This window comes from Strix uralensis, chromosome 4 (genome assembly GCF_047716275.1).
Source record: "Strix uralensis isolate ZFMK-TIS-50842 chromosome 4, bStrUra1, whole genome shotgun sequence".
In the NCBI taxonomy this organism is placed as follows: Eukaryota; Metazoa; Chordata; class Aves; order Strigiformes; family Strigidae; genus Strix; species Strix uralensis.
Window position 1 is genome coordinate 94,535,314 of NC_133975.1, and position 18,585 is coordinate 94,553,898.

Genomic DNA, 18,585 nt, shown 5'->3' on the forward strand with positions numbered 1-18,585 from the left:
CTGCCCGTGGCAGATGGGACTTGACCTTCCCAAACTGCCAGTTTATGTTGATGTTGTTGGAGACTTTTTAGAAGAACGAGTTCTACTGAGTGAATATTGGGAGAAGCAATAAGTTTCTGCATAAAGTTTTCAGTCTGCTCCCTCCTGGCCCACCTCATGGAAACCCTCTCAATCATGAAAAAAGCATCTCCTCTGTCCTACTGGAAATTTCTATTGTAGGACAATGGGCAGAGTGGGAGCAGACCCCCAGAGATAAGACTTTTCTGGTGGTGAGCATGAAGCTCTCAGGGCTGTTTCCTGTGCTGTGACCTGCTCTGTGGATAAGCTGGCAATATTACTGTGCTATTTTGTTAGTGAGAGTCTCTGATAGCCCCGGATATGCTTCTCCATGTTTTAAGCCTGTCCTTCTTGCCAATGTCTGATCATTTCCTTCTCCCTGGGTATGTATCACTCTCTTTACTGTATCTTTCCATGTTTCCTGTTGTGTGTTTTGTTTTTAACTAGAGAATCGATTGCCTTGGGCACCACAGACTTCACAGAAGAGGACGTGGATAAGATTATGGAAGAGCTGGGCAAGGAGTACAAAGGAAACGCGTACCACCTGATGCACAAGAACTGTAATCACTTCTCTGCTGCTCTGGCTGAGGTGGGCACAGCTATTTTTTTTTTTTTTTTTTTTTTTTTCCTGCTTCAGATCTGTAGTAGTGCTCACAGAAAGGGAACTGGGGTCAACACAGCCTGCCAGGCTAGAGCCCATAGTCAAACCTCCTGTCTCTGCCCTTAATATTTTTAGAAGCCCTTTGCTGTTCAAAGGGATGGGATCAGGAGGTGGAGATGTAGCAGGTTTATCACACATTTGGTCTAAACTGTGTGGGAAATTAGGAGTGCCTGCATTATGGTTCGCTGAATAGGCGCTGAGAGGGAATTGGAAGGACAGATCTGGCTAGCATGCAAATGTGCATCATTTTAATAACAAACGGAAATAACCCTACACGATCTGTAGAGAAATAAAAATGACTTATCAGTGTTCTGCAAACAAAGATTTGCAGTATTCAGGAAGTGGGTGTCCCTTTTCCTTATTTAATGTGCACCATCCAAAACCCATGAAAAAAAGGTATTGATTTTCTCATAGACATCTTTGGTGCTTATTCATTTTAATGTTCACAAAAACACTGTGAATTATAATAGAGCTGTTATTTCTCTTCAAAGAGAATTGTAGCACAGGCAAGCACAAATTTATCCCAACTATTTGCTAATTTGATATATTTGATTTTTCCATTCCTGAAGATCTGATTATTCTGGGGGGAAGCTGCCTTCCTCCTCACTCCCCAGATGAGATGTTTAAAGCATGTTTCAGTTAAGGTATGAGTATTCAGCACTTGCCCAGGATCTTGACCCAGTGTCAGAAAAAGATAAGAAAAGTAGAAAATGGAAGTGACCTTCCATAAAAACTTTTTCTGTGATTCAGTAGGTGTTTTATGGCAAACACGAGGAGAGAATATAATTCTTCACAATAGAGTTCAGCTGCTTTTAACTGTGAAACTTTCATTTCTCTTTCTGGAGTCCTCATCCTTGTTCACATCTCTCACCTTTCTTCATCACATGGGGCAAGAGTCCTATGCCAATAACCTCTTTTGTCACAAGTGTCTATTCATCCCCAAACAGGCCCATCACAGATCCTCAGTGAGATGAGATTCTGTAGAAGAAAATACTGTGTGATTTTTGTAAGAAAATCCCTAGTGAATTCAAGAACCAGCAATTCATTTACAGGGGACCTGCTTAGGCTCTTAGGAAACCAGTTCTCTATTGGCTTAATCCTTGCTAATTATAGAAAGAGAAAATGTTTGAGTCCTTTCTGTAAATGTTAGCAAATAAAAATAAACAGGAAGGAATTGTATTGGTACAAACAGAGAATGAAGTTTCAAACAGTACAGTGATCAAATCAATGTTAGCCACACTACTGTTTTGGAGTCAAATAATCAAATTACTACAGTAGAAAATGGAAACTTTAAAAATTATGAAGGAAACCCAAGAGAAAGCTGTGTGATGATCAGCAAAAGCTAAAAAAAAAAAAAGCTTTATCTGCAGCAGTGAAATAAGGTCATTGCTTGTTATGTACTTTGATATGTAAAATTTCTGTCTCATGTCCAAGCCATATGCTCAAAGCCATTCTCCTGCTACATATCAGTGAACCCTTCACTGCCCCTTCCTTGTCCAACCGTCCAAACACAAGTCAAATAAGAGATCTTAATAAAAAACTATGAAGGTATTTTAAATTTTGCTTCCAATATGCCTGCAGTGAACATCTTTACAGGAGTGGAATTTAGGGTTAAGTTTTCCTGCAAGAGCTTTCTTGGTGGATTCTGTGTGTTCATTCACTGCCCCATAACATGTCCAGATAATAAAACAAAAGCATAAATGGCTAGTTCTGACACTTCTGCTCCCAGGAGCAGAACTGACTCAGGATTTAGGTCAGTTTAAATAAACCCTTCATAGGCAAGCAGGATTTTTTGTTGCTGTTGCTCTTCATATGTGCCTGTGTTTATCATCCCTCTCTAAGGTATTACAAATGGAAAACCAAAGGAGGTGCACTTCAGGCCCAGGAACAGAAGGCCCTGGATAGTCTCTAACATCAAGATACAGAAAATGGGCGCTGAAATTCTTAAAGAAATAGCTGGTGTTAAGACACTAAGCAAAAGTCTGAGCTGGTCAACGTGCCTCAGTCAGCAACATGAGAAATACATGTGGCTGCCTGATGACAGATGTCTCCAGCCTTTCTGGTAAACACAGTAATTTGGCAATCACTGTGTTTCAGAGCTGGGTGAGAAGCAACATATCTTACCTTGGGACACTTGTGACCTCTTGGAGGAAAGACTGCTTGAAATCTGTTGAGACAGCAGCTGCCTGAACTGAAAGCAATGAAAGTTTCAATTCTCATTTCCCAACATCTGAATGCTTGCTTAATTTTACAGCCTTGGCGCTTTTTTTTTTTCCTTGCTGTAGTTCCCATTAAAACTAAACAAAACAAAAGTCACCACATTAGGAAGTTCCATAGGGTCTACCATCTAGATCTATAAGGTGCAGCCTTATAATGCACAGAACATGCTGGCTACATGACGAGTGGCTCTCAAGACTGTATAGGTATGTGTCACCATAGAGTGCAGAAAACAGAACTGATATTTGTGCCCTAAAACCAATTGAGATGAGTCTGTTTAGTGTTTGTACTTCCCTTTCCTTCAGACTCTTCACCTGTGAAGCAGCAATAATAATGATAGTTAGCATCTATTTATGCAAAGCCATGTTATGTGGCAGTTAAAGACAGGAAACTGGAAAAAGTTTTCAAAGAATTAAAAGAAAATATGTAGAAATTCTGTTCAACAGAATAAAATAAAATAGCCCAGCTGAAAGGTGATGCTATCAGTACTGCAATGCCCTTTCACCACAGAAAGGGACGGTGTGGAGGCTAATTTTAGCACGAAAGAGGGAATGACAAGCTCTGCGCCCCACGGCCCCTTAGGCCTTTCTGCCCAGGAGCATAAGCAGTGTGGTGAGTTCAAGAGATGGTTGTTCTGAGCCTCCTGGGTAATGCCAGGCAAATCACATCCCTGCCCTGTGCCCAAGTATCCCTCCTTGTATGCTGGGTTATTTTCTTCCTTCAGAAAGGGCTCTGAAATATTTTGATGACAGGCCTCTTATCTGCCAAGGTTAATTGGCTGGTTTATGACTTGTATTGTTCTGTATCAGCACACAAAACCAAAGCTAGAGCTTCACAGCTGTGTGGCGATGTGTAAGTTAATGTGTGTTACACAAATCTGTCTGGCAGGCCTTGAGATCTGGCTGTACAGCCGTGTGCTAGGTAGCTGCGTTTGCCTGCCTTAATCTCCTCATCTGGCCATGGGCTTGCTAATTAGTACCCATACAGATGTTGCCTTGGTGGTTGGGAGGTCACCATCTGGTCATATGGACTGAGGGCAGATGCAGCCACGTGTCCTGCTGGCTGAGGTAACGATTCTGCAGAGGGAATGGGAAGGAGGTATAAGGCTGGCTCTGCTTCCCAGATCAGCTTTCTCAGGATCACACCATGAGACAATGGCCACATGTCCAATTGCCAGGACCTGTAAGGTTCCCCATTCCCAGGACTGCTGAAGCCACAGGAGTCAGGCTTTACTTTCAAATTTTTGTTTTCTTGTCCTTTTCCAGTGTTTTCTCAGCAAACACAACATCCATTCAGAAATCTTCCATCTACATCTGTTTATGAATGATTTTCCTGTCAAATTTCTGTTTAATACGATGACAGCTCAGGTCCCACCATGATAACTGGTAACTGTTATATTTAACAGTTATATGTAGGCTGACTGCTAATGGTTAGGGGCATGTTCAGACCTATGTTCATGATTCTTCCATTTGGCTATGCATCATGAAAAATCCCTGGACAAGTCCAGCACAGGCAGATAAGCTCTACTTAACCACTGGGCATGCCTTAGACCTGATATCTACCTACTTCTGAAAAACCTCACTTTACAGTGCAATTGCTACCTAATTGCGTGCTGCTGTGGCATTGAGCCTCTCCCTACAATGCCATGTATCTCTTCTAAGTCTTCTGATCTTCCTGCCCACATTCAGTTGTAAGTTGCAAGGGCCTTTGTGATGCTCTCATTGGCACTTACAGCTCTGAATTTTCCTTACTCCCTACTTCAGACTGCCAAGCATAGTCACACTTGCTCAAGACTTAGATCTCTCCCCGCTTTGCCAGTTCCCTATGGACTTCTAACAAGCAGCTACTGGATCAAAAAGGCATGCCTGGGTCTACTCACAAAGCAGCTCCTGTGGAAAGAAAATGGAGAATGCCCCGGTTTCAGCAGCAGCAGTTCAGACTTCATCTTCTCCAATGCTATTTCATGGCAGCCTTCTCAGTAAGTGATTCAGTGGACATGCTGCATGATCAGGAGTCTCTTCCTGTGGATTTCCTGAGAAATTCTTCTTCATCAGGGAACCTTGTGTATTTAAGAACTGAAGAACTACCAGAGACCATAAGCCTCTGCCTAGTAAGTGCCTCATACCATCTTAATTAGTTTTGAAAGAATTTCTGATGTAAAGCAGGGCAGAATTTCCTAGTGGATAGTCATGAGAAAGAAATTGGATGCACTCCCTGTGCATTTGTCCAGCTTCAATTTAAGGTTGCTGGTACACACACCACTTAATGCCCCTTTGCAGTCCGCCTTTACCCTCACAACCCATGTCAGTGTGGGAAGGTGAGGGGAGCTTGACCTAAGCTGTGAAAATCTAGTTAGGGTTGCCTCAGCCATGCTGGCTCCTGCAGCGTGGTCGCATGGTACCTATATTTATAAACCACTTAAAATTGTTTGTCGGTTAAAATGAAGAAATTCATCAAACTGGAATTAGCAATTTGCCTAGAAGAAACTTACTCCTTTCATGTTGCTTATGTTGTCAGTCCCCAAAATCAAGTAGTATCAGTATCACTGAAGAAACTGTCCAGGAGGTTGGGCAGTCCTTTTGGGGGACTTATGCTTGTAATTTCTGCAAAGAAAAATCAGTCAGGCCATCAGCAGCAGAGCCCAAACTTCCCATCTTGTTCTGAGCTTTTGTGCCTTTCTGCATGTTGGTATTCCAGGCAGGTAATGCTGCTGGCACACAGCAGGGATTCTAGCGTTCTGATGAGGTTATGCATGTGTGGGTAGTTCAGTTAGGACCACGTCAATATTGGGTAAAGCCCTTCTGTTTGATCATCTGTTGTTAAGTCTCTATGTTCCTAACAATCACCCATGTATGCTTACAGCAATACATTCAAATGGCCCTTCAAGGAATTGCAAAATATTTATGTTCTTTGCGAGTTGTCCTGGCTGATGAAAAGGCTATTTAAACTCTGCCAGATGGAAAAATATAGGCTTTTGAACATTAGAAAAACCTTTCAAAACAAAAAGAAAGGGTAAAATAATTAGTTCTTTCCATAATGTGATTTGTTGAATTTCCTGGTTTTTCAGAACAAGGAGATGTGAGATAGCAAAAGGACAGAAGTTACAAATTGCTGTAAAGCAGACGTAAAGGGAGAGGAATACATTCGTGCTCTCAGGAAAAAGCCAAACTCAGAGTAATTCCTGGGCTGTAAGTTCCCCCCAATGCCGCAGGTTTGAGGTCCTAGCCATGCCATTGCTTTGCAGGAGCACTTGTCACTGCAGCAGTGGGCAACAAGTAAGTATGCCATGAGGTGCCAAGAAAGACATGGAGTTCCACACTGTCACCAAGACTGTTCTTTGGGCATTGATAAGGGTAGGTGTATGCAGATATAGGGAACTGTGAAATTGCTGTCAGAGGGCTCTTTTCAATGTGAGAGCATGGCTCATGATTGCCCTGCAAGTCTACAATATAATTTGGGCTTGTGGAAGGCAGATACTAGGCAAGGCAAAAGCAAACTTGGCACAGCTCGTATCCCCAAATGTGGGTAAAGGAGGAAGGTTGACTGCCAGGTGTTCAAATATGGGCATACAAGAGTATGAGCCCTGCCGATGCGCAGGCATATGGTGTGTGTACAGTGCCTGAGGACATCATCTTTACAGAAGATAACAGTAACTAGAGGATCAAGAGAGAGGATGAAGGTTTTCTGCTTCCAGGTTCTTCTCCAGTTTGGTGATATTCCACAGTATTGAGTATAATGATCACACCATGTCACTGCAGCTTAAAGACTCTGAAAAAGCTTTTGCTGCTTAGCCCATTCACAAACAGAAGATGACTCATTTGACTTCCCACCAGCAATTTTCCATGCTTCTAAAGTTTCCTGTCTAAGATAAGCTATGGAGCTATGTTCTTACCAGAGTGATGACAGTTGCTACAGCATGTCTCCGAAAAGGGCAAACCACCACAGGAAGGGAGAAAAACACCTTTGAATCAGCACCAGAACTGGAAGATAAGTAGAATGACTCAAGGAAACCACTCTTCCCTTCATCAGTGAGATTACTGCCAAGCAACTGGAATGATCCCTATTTAAGGAAACTCTTTAGCACCTTGTTATGGGACACAATTATCAAAGGAGTGTGGCTTCTGAGCACCAGGGAAGATAGCCTTTTATTCCCCAACAGCCTTACCAGTGGTGAAATAGCAATAAAGTCAGTGGGTCTTATGAGCCCTTTTGATAACATATGAAGCTGATGCTCATCATAATTAGGAAATTAATTGAGAGGCACTGATTTGATTCACCTTAAAAATTGTTGATGTTGGAACTTTACCTGAGGACAGCAGTGACAGAAGGTTTTATTCTTTTACCATGTCTTTCTTTTCTTTTCTTGAAAGGGGAATGATTTCTTTCTGATTTGTGTGTGTAATTTATCTTAAATGCTAGAAAAGGTCAAAAACCCTCTGCATTTTGTAGCAATTTCCCAGCCTGGAGTTATTTACCTGTTTTGCAGCTGTTCTAAAACTACCCTACTTTCTTTTTTTTTAACAAAAAAAAAAAAAAAAAAAAAAGAGAAGGCAGCCAGGAGAAGGCTGAGTCTGTGTTAGAAGGACCCGCTTGTATCTTTAAGAGTATGGTCAGAGAATCTGCAGTAGCTCCCGGGACAAACCTGGCTCAGAAACACCTGAGTGATCTGGTAAAAATTCCCCGAGTCAATAAAAGCAGAATTTGGCTGCATGACTGAGGGATGCTGAAGCACAGTTAAACATCCCTATTTGCTTCCTAAATTATCACAACTTTGTCTTATACCCAGAGAAATCTATTAAAAAAGACGAAAACCAACTCAGAAGTTAGTGCGTGTGGTTCACATCCACATGTAATCATTCTTTAGAAGGCTCTTTAGGGTCATTTGGATTTGAGGGATTAAAAACCCTTCAGTAAAACAGATTGGTATCTCATTATCCAGCCTCCTTTTGTACCCACTGATCCTTTTCACCCCTTTATTCCTTTAAATATTAAAGGGTCTGTTTCCTTATTGCTCAGCATTTCTTGATCCAAAGGATTGGATCCAGGGGACAGTGCTCAGAGATGCCATCTGGGTAAATGGCTAAAATTTGAACTAATTATTAGAGCTGAACTAGGATTTTCAGAGTAAACCAAGTCATCAAAATCAGAGCCTTTTAGGGGGATCTGGCAGTTTTAATAAAACTTCTGCTAGGACGTTTTGTGAATTCCGACAGAACTAGCTAGTGAGACATACTCATCCTCAAGTAACTGAGAGCTTCCTGGACAGAAAGAAGCTTGCTGGGGTGTGGGAGAGCAAAGTGGACTAAAGATTTATTTACCTTTTCTCCTCCATTTCAGTGAAAATTCAACTGAATATCAGGCACAAAATGTTCTGGTGCAGGGAGTCCCTCAGGCTCTCCTGTGGGAACTGTCCTACTTTGATTATTTACATAAACAGAGAGATAACACATTTCAGCAGGAGAAGAGAGAGGCCTAAATTGGAATTTGTGTGCTTGTGGTTTTGGAAGCTCATTTTGAAGTTGTAGGATTTGATTTGCAGAAATTTCCAGAGAGAAAAATATTTTGGGGAACCTGGGGGTCTTGTTCTAGGGCTGAGGGGTCTTGGAAAATAGGCCTGAGGGTTAATGAAGTGAGCTTGGCCCATTCTTTGGAGGGAAGGAGGGAAGAGAGTCTCCTAAGCATCTGAGGTGGCTTAGGTCAGCCTTGGAAAATTCTTTAGCATCCTAGATGAGGCTGACTCCTACAGGGCAGGGATCATGGACCCTGTCACAGTCAGATGCTTTGCAGCCAGAGTTTTAGAGCTGCAGCACTGCAATCCTCAATCTGGGAAGTAAATAGCTCCCAGTCTCCTGAAGTCAGGAGGACTCTCTCAAATCAGCCTAAAAGGATGGTCTCCAATAGGAAATACCTTGAAGATTAACAGATGGAGCCTGCAGAGTGAATCCTACAACCTGATGGTTACAGAGGACTGAAGTAGGCATCTCGCATACCCACTACTGACGCTGACACCACAGTGATATTATTAAACCTGCATGCCAGATTGGATGGAAATGCTTGGTGAAGCCACACAGTCTGAATTTCCTTGGGAGGTAGGGGATGATCTTGGTGCAGTCAGGCTTGTTTGCATGCAGATCACATCTAGGCTGGATGCTAGGGCTTCTTTCCCCTTTTCTTTGTATTATTGGTAAAGATTGACAATATTGACAGTAGCAGAGAGAGGCTTTGTCATTGTGTATCTGAGTGATAGCAGGAAATACACATAACTGAAGTGCAGTGTAAGATATCTCTGTGCTGGGCTTTAGAGCTATGTCTGATGTATACTTACCTGATGGTATGGCTGTCTTGGTTGTCCTTTGTCAATATGGTTGGAGCTTTGGGAGAATAGAGGGATCTTACTTTACTGGTAGAGGGTGTGGAGCTGTACTGAAGTGACAGGAGATGGTAGCTAGTGCATATTCTTTTCTCTCTGACTATTCACCTGTCCTTTTCCAGCCAAGGCAAAGCTGACAGCATGTACCAAACTTATAACAGAATCCTGCTTTCCTTAGAGGAGCCTGACTTTCAGTAAATTCTCTGAAGAAGGCAGGTTTGTTGAATCAACGACCAGATGAGGGCACTTTTTAATCATCAGTGAATAATTCAAGCCTAAATCTTTTCAGTTCCAGCCCCTGGCACACGTGAGTTCTCATCATAATGTTATTAAAAACTATGGAAGCTCTCCTTAGCCTGAAAGCTGTCAGAGAGAAAGGATTAAATACCAGAGAAGGGAGCTTCAGGTGGCATCTGAGTCACAGTTAAAAGTGGCAGAAGCTTTTATAAACCGGTCTTCAGCAGATCCTAAGTAGACAAGTAATATCCGTGTTTTCCTTGGTCAACAATTGCTTTTCAGTTGCCTCTGTTGTAGGAGATAGGTGTTTTGTTGCGTAAAAGCCTACATGATTCTGTTACTGGCAGGGGACACAATGCTCCCAACAGACAGAAAGGAGAGAAGGAAATGAAAAAACAAAAAAACAAACAACCACAGGGCATGAAAGAACGTTAGGAAAGCTTTATTTCCTGGTGCCTGAGTCAGTCCTCACCGAAGCTGATAGAAAGACTTGCTTCATTGCAGCAGCCGTTGATGGTTGTTAGCTCTATGGGGAACAGGCTGTGTTAGTTTTCTGGTTTTTAACTGCCACATACATTTAGAAGCAGCTTATTAATAAAGACGTCCTGCACCCATGAATTATTCTCATGGTTTCAGATGGATGTCATTGTTTCTGCCTGTAAGTACGCGCAATTTCGACTGCATGGAGTTAATAAACTGCTATATTGCATTCCAAATGTGGCTTCTCTGCTGTGGCAAAATAAGATTTCTAGGTGTAGTTTGTGTATTAGTTAAAATTTGAAGTATTTGGGAAGTTCTTAGAATACAGGCTGCTATGAAAATATAAACATCTTTTTTCCATCATCAACCTTTCTAGCTATCCTTGCCATTCTGAATGAGTCTTATAGCCCAACAAAAATGGTTAGTGGAATAACTCTTACATGGATCTTGCAGCTCTCTCAGTCCATCCTGTTTTCCTTATCTATCTACATGTGCAGGGGAATAGTATCAGGTGGCAAATAATTTGAAACAGAAATCCCCCCCAGGGCAAGTTTTTAGCACATCATTTCAATTTTTTAAAAATGGTCTGATTTTGTCACATGTGCCTCTGCAGTTATTTTAGGTTTTCCCTTTGAAGTGATCCACCTAGCCAAACAGATTAAATGTGAAGATATTTTAAGAGTGAATTTGAAAAAAACCCCACCCCAGCTCAAGCTCTTTGGGGCTAGTGTAATGTGGGTGTTTTGCATAATCTTTTTTATTTAACCTCCTCTTTGCATCTGTCTTCCCAAACCAAAAGCTCCGTTTCCTTACCTGTTATAAATAAGCATAATACCTTGGAGCTAAGTTAGTTTGTACTATCTGGGAATTCACCTCTAGTCGCACCATTATGGAGTCTTTGAGCCTTTGTGTGTGCAAATGCCTGAGAACAGATGCCTCCTTTCCAGGAATGAAGGTGGCAAGGAAACACCCCGTCCTTTTCACCAGCTGCCTGTTGATAAATGAAAAGTGTCAGGAGTGTAAATGAACTGTCTTAAGTGTGTTGATAAGCAAAAGGTTCCAGTCACTAAAGCCTAGGAGTCCTGCCAACACTGCCAGACAGAAGGTCTCTCCCTGTTCTCATGAGTTCCTGTATTTTCTCTTCAAATTGTATCTCCATCCACAGTAACCTGCTGCTCCCTAATGTTAGGAAACAAGGCTTGAGACTGAAACACAGGATTTCCTTGGTTAGCTATTCAGGAAAAAATAGACGCTCTTGATGTCCATCCCTCTGTGCATCTGGGTTGGCCTGGTCACCTTCAGCATGTCCATAACACTGGAAAGCACAACCCTATTAGGCAACAGCTGTTCTCAGCCACTGGTCTTGAAACAGCATCTGCTAGGAGAAGGCAGTTACTCTTCAGGCCGTCACAATAATATGAATGAATTGCAGTTGCTCATTCATTTGGTGGCAAAATCATTATTTTAAATGTCACTAACAAGCCCAGGCTTAATTATACTTAGTATTCCCCAAATGGTTATCTGTTATGAGGCCACTTGCTGCCTACCTTGTCATCCTGCAGCTGCTGGATGTACATGTAAGTGCTGGTTACAAGGAACTTCATGCTCAAAGAGCATATTGCCATACTCCAGTGTTGGTACATAACTAATCAGTGATGCTGCTCTGAATGTGGTTCATCAAGATGTCACATTTGCAGCTACTGTGCCTCTCCACTGGTGGCCTAGCCAGTGAAGCTGAAATAGTGCTGTGAGTGCTGAGGTGCTATAAGCCAGCTGTCTTGTTTGACTCAGAGCTATACACTCCATCATCTCTCTTCTTGGCATCTCTCTGCATGCAGACTCCTGCACAGAGTCAGCTCTGTCCTTCAAGCCACAGGACCACAGAGGTGACAGACACATTCACACCAGCATCACAAGGGGAGCAACGTGGTGGGTATTAGTCTCTCCTTTCAATGTGTGTCCTTTTCCTTGCTCCTGGCTGGTCTCAGGGAGACGGTGCAGATGCTTCTTCTGCTTTACATAGGAGAAACACCTGCAGTGCTGCGGAGGACCTGTAGGAGTGACAGTACCCTGCCTGCTGTGGAACAAAAAGGGATTGCCTAGGAGAATGGGAGCATTGTAGACAGTTGCTTAAATTCATTTAAAAGTTTTCTCCCTTCCTGCCTTTGAGTCAAGATGCCACCTCCCAGCACGCAGCCTCATTACTGAGCTCATTCAGCCTCAGCTACAGTTTCTGAGCTCTACCCTTTCCCATGCAAGATGCAAGCCACTCCTGGCTCTGCTGAATGCATGCTGCATACAGCTTCACGGCCCAGTGAAAGGGCCCCCCCTCATCTGTTCTGTTGATCCCCACAGGCTAGTTATATTCCCTAGAGTAGAAATTGTTGCTTTTACACAGTAACTACGATAAATCTGTTTCAAGCAATTGATCCTAGCATGCCAACTCCGCCAAGGTGAGACTGTGCTTTCAGGTATGTTGCGAGGGCTGTTTGTCCATTCTCTTTCAGGAATGTTATTTCCAACGTACACACCATGTGCAGCAGCTGCTCAGGAGTGCAGAGCTAGAGGTATGTTCCTCACTGATGCACTCCGACTCCCCTGTCTCTGCCAGCACTGGGCAGTTATGCTACCAGTTCAGTTTTTGCAAGGTGGTAAAAAAGATGTCCCTGTGCATTGGGTTAATGGTTTATTCCAGATGTGTCCAAGTACTAATTTCATTGCACTGACATGTTTCTCTTTCTACATGTTTTTTCACTACCCTAGCACAGCCTGCAAGCTTTGCCCAGGCAGATGTGCTGGTTTGTATCTAATGGCCTTATTCTGAAATTCTCATAAGCATCATCTGTGCTATATTGTCTAGGCCTCATAGGAACCAACTCATGCAAACACTGCAAAGATTCCCCTTGGGCTCCAAAGGCTTTGCTCCTGAAGTGCTCTGGGGTGTGTGTTAGACTCCTCAGGCGCTGATAAAAGCCCTTTGCATTCTCTAAGACACACCAAGGGGAATACTGTACAGTAGCTCAAATGGATATATGCCCTGTCTGGATGCCACCTCATTTTCAGCTAGGCTGCTAAGTGGAAGTGGCAGTGGGTGGTTCAGCAGATGTTCAGTGCTGAACTCTCTGAGCCTCAGTTTAAAGACAAGAATTGAAGTAATTAGCATGTATTGTTTGAGGAATGTAATGTTGCCTCTGTTCATCTTGATTTTCATGGGTCAGAACACTACATGGTGCCTTTGGGAAGGCTCACTTAAAAAAAATTCTTAAGTGCCTTGAGTTATACTTCTGTGCGTGGCCTGAATTGCCCCAATTGCGTCATCCAGCACAGCGCTGTACCTATTGCATTCAAGAGCTTTCTCTTAGGATCTACAACTAATCAGCCCTTCACTTTATTTTGAAAGGGGCTCAGCCTGTTAGACTATCTCAAACAATGTCTAGCATATGCCCATAGACCCAAAGCCCTCACAAAATGCAGCACATTGATAGTGTTGTCCTCTAGAAGGCATCTTCCATTGTGGCCTTTCATTTAAACCCATGTTTCCCAGCTGCTAGGCAGCTCCCCTGCCCAGAGTAAAGCTTTGCAGGGAGCTTTAAGGCCTTCCTGAGCAACAAAGCCTAGTTCTTAGGGCACTTAGGGGGAGGGAGGAGTGATGGAGTGCAGTCCTAGCTCCAAGGGCAGTTTGTACATTTTAAACAGTGACTGCTTAGTGCAAAATGACACATCTTAAGATGCTCAGAGGATCTTTTTGCATCCCAAATTAGTTGTTTCTTGATGAGTTGAAATCCTGGTGTGGATTTGACAGCTGCCCAGAAATAGCACCCCAACTGTCATGTCCCATTTCTCCCTCATGTTTGGCTTCAGCCACGGATGTCTGAGCTGCTCTTTCCACTTGACTCTGCAGATGCCAGCTGGGTCATTCGCAGCTCTCAAGAGTCCCCAGAAGCTGCAGCTGTGGGAGACTTGGCTCTCTATCATGAGGTGCCGCTCAGTGGAAGCTGCAAGTACATGCAGCCTCTGCCGAAGTTTCTGCCTGAAACCAGGACAGGTCTCTTGGTGGGCAATCACAAGCTGTGCTTGCTATTGAAAATGTTATATTTCAGTCTGCAGCAGGGACTGGCTGCCTCTGTGGGTGAGAATAACTCACACCTTCAGGGACCTGACAGTGACAGAAAGATGAGGAAGAGCTATGCCTTGCAGTGATAGCTGGACACTACTCATGGGAGGTTTACAAAGCTTAGGGAAGCCCTACACGGGCTGAGGTGTTCCAAGCTTTGCCGTTAGTAGTCCAGCCTCTCATGTACTCTGCAGGCTTTCCCATCCCAAACACTTTTCTGCCTCAGAGAAGCTATAAGTAAACCCTGAGCTACCTTTCAGGCTCACATCCCACACAGGCTTAGTCCTTCTGTGACTCTGTTCATTTCTTTAAAGTTCCTTCTCCCGTCGGCTTAAGAGGCTCAGCTGCTTTCTTGTCCAGTGTCAAGCTCAGGCTCCACTACAGCTATGTTAAGTTTCCTGAAGGGATGGGTAGCAGGACAATCTGATATGATGGTCAGGACCAGTGATTTCTAACCCATAACAGTTTATCAGCTAAGTCTGACAGGACAAGTACGTGACCCATAACAGTGAAGTTTACCTCCTTCAAAAGAGAAAACCTCACTTGTTTGGCAAACAAGAAAAAAAAAAAAACCTAAAATCCTAAACTCTAAAAACCTCTAAAAAAGAGTTCTGCTGGTGGAAACAATGGATAGTATCAGGCTTCTGTGAGTTTATTATTCCAGTGTGCAGTTTTCAGTTGAGAATTACCCTGAAAAGCTGCTGTAGGTAGATTTTTCTGTGTCTTCATACGCAATTGGAAAACACCCACTTCATCTTGCTTGTGCTGTTTTATTTAAACTCAGTTGGCTTAATCCCATTGCAGTCAGGTTTATTTGATGTTTCTCCATTAGCTAAGTACTGCTGGATGCTCCAGCACAATATGCTTTATGGCAAGGAGTGAAAAACACAGGAGCAGGCTGTAGTTAGTGGCATACCCTGCTGTTGCCCTTTTGCTCCTGTTGAGCATTGTGTTTTGCTGTGGAATAGTAACGAGGCTTCACTGACAAGAGGCGAGGACAAGCATGACTGAGGAAAGGGAAATCACTTTGACTTCATCATTATCCTTAAGCTCCACAAACTGCCCTTTGGTGATTGATGGCCTGATGCCCACACATCTCTATTCTTTTTCTGGCTCTTCCTTGCGTCACTGATTCATTCTGAAGAAGCTCCCATAAACAAAAGACAAACATCTCAGCATTGCTTCCACATTGGGAAGTGCTATTTCAGTTGCTAGGGGATTTGCTCAGCAAAGATAGTCAACTCTTAAAAAGAGTATTTCTTTTTCAGGCAGTCTTACCTGTTCTGTTGTTTCAGCTAATTATCTGAAGAATCATACCCTGGTTTTGTTTTCCTATTAATATCTGGAGGGAAGTCTTTAACAAGACAACTGCTTGAGAACTAAACTCACATGCACACATACATCACAAGGAACGTAAACTGAGTCACTTTCTACACTAGCAATATGTCACCTAAGCTCCTGGAGAGGAAGAAAGAGAAATGCTACAAAATCTAGAGGCAGTTGTGCTGCATTTTTTGGCTTTGGCTCAGGTTCAGTGTTTGAGTAGAACATGCTGAATACAATTTTAAAAATTCAGCAGTATTCCTGTGAAAATGGTCAGATATGTCTGGTGAGAAAATCAAATGGATCAGCAAATTTTCTGTGAACGAATCTTAAAAGCAGGTGAAGAGGTCATCTACTTATAGGCTCAGGCAATAGTTCTAGCAGTGGAAACCAGGGATCTGGATGGAGATAAAGAATTGCTAATAAAGTAATTATCCCCAGATTAAAAATTTTAAAAATACAGATTCATATAGCTGTATCTGAGGTTAAGTAGAATGCAGCACTGGTAAGAACTGAAACAAAAGTCCTTGGGGTGTATTAGGTAAAGAACAGTCTATGCTTGCAAGTAATTTTAGCAGCTAAATGGCTCTGCTCATTCTCTAATACCTAATGATAATGTCTTCAATTTCACACATTGATTTTTAAACAATGCATGTCAAAATAAAGTGAGTTCCGTAGCCAAATTAGCATGGTCACAGGTTTGCCACCTTCTTCACAGTTCAATGGAAACTCCACGGTGTTGGAGCAAGCTAATTCCCTTATCCTCAAGGTGACTGTTGAAGTGGGGTTTAGATTGTTCTGCCCAGGCCATACTCATGAAGGACCAGCTGGTCATCAGCCGTTAATAGCTATAATGTGGCACGGCCCATCCTCTAGCAACTGCTCCAGTTGTGCTCCCTGAAAATCTCTTGAAACCTCTAAGCATGGCATTTCCATTGTCAATAACAGATATCTCGTTAAATAATCTCCTTGGTGGATTACAGACAAACACCCTCTTAGTTTTTGCAGTAATTAGTATTAAAGTAAGTGTAGTTTTAGACAGGAAGAGGGTGGGATGAAGAGCAAAGGAATTTAATACTGGTGGAAGGTGCAGAATGGGCAATCCTGGAACCACTAATCCACGTAGATTGTTGGATAAAGTTTGCGGGGTGGAGTTTCCTCCCTGCTTGTCTTGCTCCATGGGAGACAGTGCTGGGAGGGAAGGTGAATTTGGGTATTATGATTACTGTACCCACCACAGACTTCAGGCTCTAGTATACTGGTGTAGGGTCACACAAGCAGTATATTTTACTAAAGACAGGCTCTTGAGGCACCCCGGCTGATCAGTTCCACGTGCCTCTTCTGTGTCTGGTAAAATGTAAAGGGAAACTTTCCTTATGTGGCCTAAGCTAGACACAGCTACTAAAATCTGGCCTCTGTGTGGTCAAACGCTACAGAAGAAAGGAGCTGCCATATGCAGCAGGTTGTTTCATTGTGCTGAATTTGAGATGACCTTGGAAAACAGTATCTGTGCTAGCAGAGTGTAACCCAAAACAGTGCCAGGAGCATCTGTGATGAAACACAGGCCTAGTGAGAAGCTAGTATTTTTCTGTTTGTTGCTTGCTTTCCCACATTTAGGAAATACCATATGAGGAGAAACTAAAGGGTGATGTGCTAGGATAGGAAAAGGACCCCCAGATACTGTAACTTGACTGACGTGGTGTGTCAGCCCGAGGAAGAAAATCGAGCAGCAAGAACAGCTTCGCAGGCATCTCTATCCACCCAGTCAGGCTCAGCTTCTGGGTTCCTCAAGGTCTGGCCAGCAACAGACTAAATATTTTTCCAAAATTTTTGAGCTACTTGGAAAATGAGTGTCTTTGTCTTGGTTGAGAAGCACCACCAGGCCTGTCCTTTTACCCATGGACTGCCTGGAGTGGCCTGAGCTGTTGAGGACTGTGAACTGTTTCCCCCAGTCTCTGCTATGATGCTGGCAAGGGCTATGGCTGGCAGGGCTCTCTGTGCGTGTCGAGCATTGTGTAGTCATTTGCTTTTATAGCTGTTTTGGGCTGCAGAAGATGCTCCCTACACTTCAAACAGCTCTCTTCTGAGCAACAGGGAATTCACCCCGCTGAGGTGGTGGTGCGGATGGGGATGACATTGCCACCACGTATGTGTTTTAGTACTATTAACCATGCTCCTTTTCGGTTTGCTCCACAGATACTATGTGGGAAAGAGATCCCCCGCTGGGTGAACCGCCTGGCCTACTTCAGCTCGTGTATCCCTTTCCTCCAGAGCTGCCTCCCCAAGGAGTGGTTGACCCCAGCAGCCCTGCAGAGCCACATCAGCCTCGGCCTCCACAAGGAGGAGCAGGGGGACACAACGGATGAGGAGGCCCCCTCCACCTCTGCAGCCCCCTCAGCCTCAGGCACATCGCGAACCTGTAGACATACCCGTGTCTAAACTGTGCCCAGTATGCCCTCAAATAACATCCCCCTCCCTCTTGTACTATTTTTTTCTCACACCCTTTCACACACCTTGGTTTCTCTCTTCTCTTCTTCAATGGACAACACAGAGGAGGGAAGACCCTTTCTACTAAGGAGGTGAAGCTTCAGCCCCTTTTCCAAGGGCTGCCACTACAGTTGCTCGACAAAATGACTGTGAACCCCAATGCTGAACTGAGGAGTGTGGCGACTAAACTGGATTCTCCTTCCAGGGCCCCCATGCTCCTCGATCCATGGAGAACTGCTGGCTCTCTCGGGCATGAGAGGATGCGTAGGGGCAGGGGGGCACCATACTGTGAAGTTCCTTCTCTGGAACTGTTTTATCTTTTTATCTCTTCCCCCCTCATGTGAGCCCAGCAGCCTCCTCTCTATTTTGGCTGGGTTTGCCATTTCCATTCCCCTATGGCAAATCTCCTGCCCACACCCAGTGAAGGAAGCAGAGCCAGAATGCAACCTTCTCATCTCTTAGACCAGCAACAAGCTCCACTCAGCCCCATCCCTTTTGTAATTATCAGGTTTCTAACTCATGTGAAGGACAAATGAAAGGTGCTGCTGTTCTACGACCACCAGTTTTCAGTACTCAAATTTAAGAGCTCGAATGACTGTCCTGCTCTTGAAAATAATAACAAAGAACCTAGAAAATGAA

At 43.5% G+C, this 18,585-nt stretch overlaps 1 protein-coding gene across 2 annotated transcripts in view; it reads left to right on the plus strand.

Moving 5' to 3' along the window:
* The window catches only part of LOC141943190 (deubiquitinase DESI2-like), a 58,069-nt gene extending 39,484 nt beyond the window's left edge, over positions 1 to 18,585 (plus strand). For both annotated transcript variants that reach the window (XM_074867994.1, XM_074867995.1), the window contains 2 exons: positions 505 to 646; positions 17,656 to 18,585. In XM_074867994.1, coding sequence (XP_074724095.1) covers positions 505 to 646; positions 17,656 to 17,898 — 385 coding nt within the window. In that variant the 3' untranslated portion in view covers positions 17,899 to 18,585. The remainder of the gene's footprint in view (positions 1 to 504; positions 647 to 17,655) is intronic.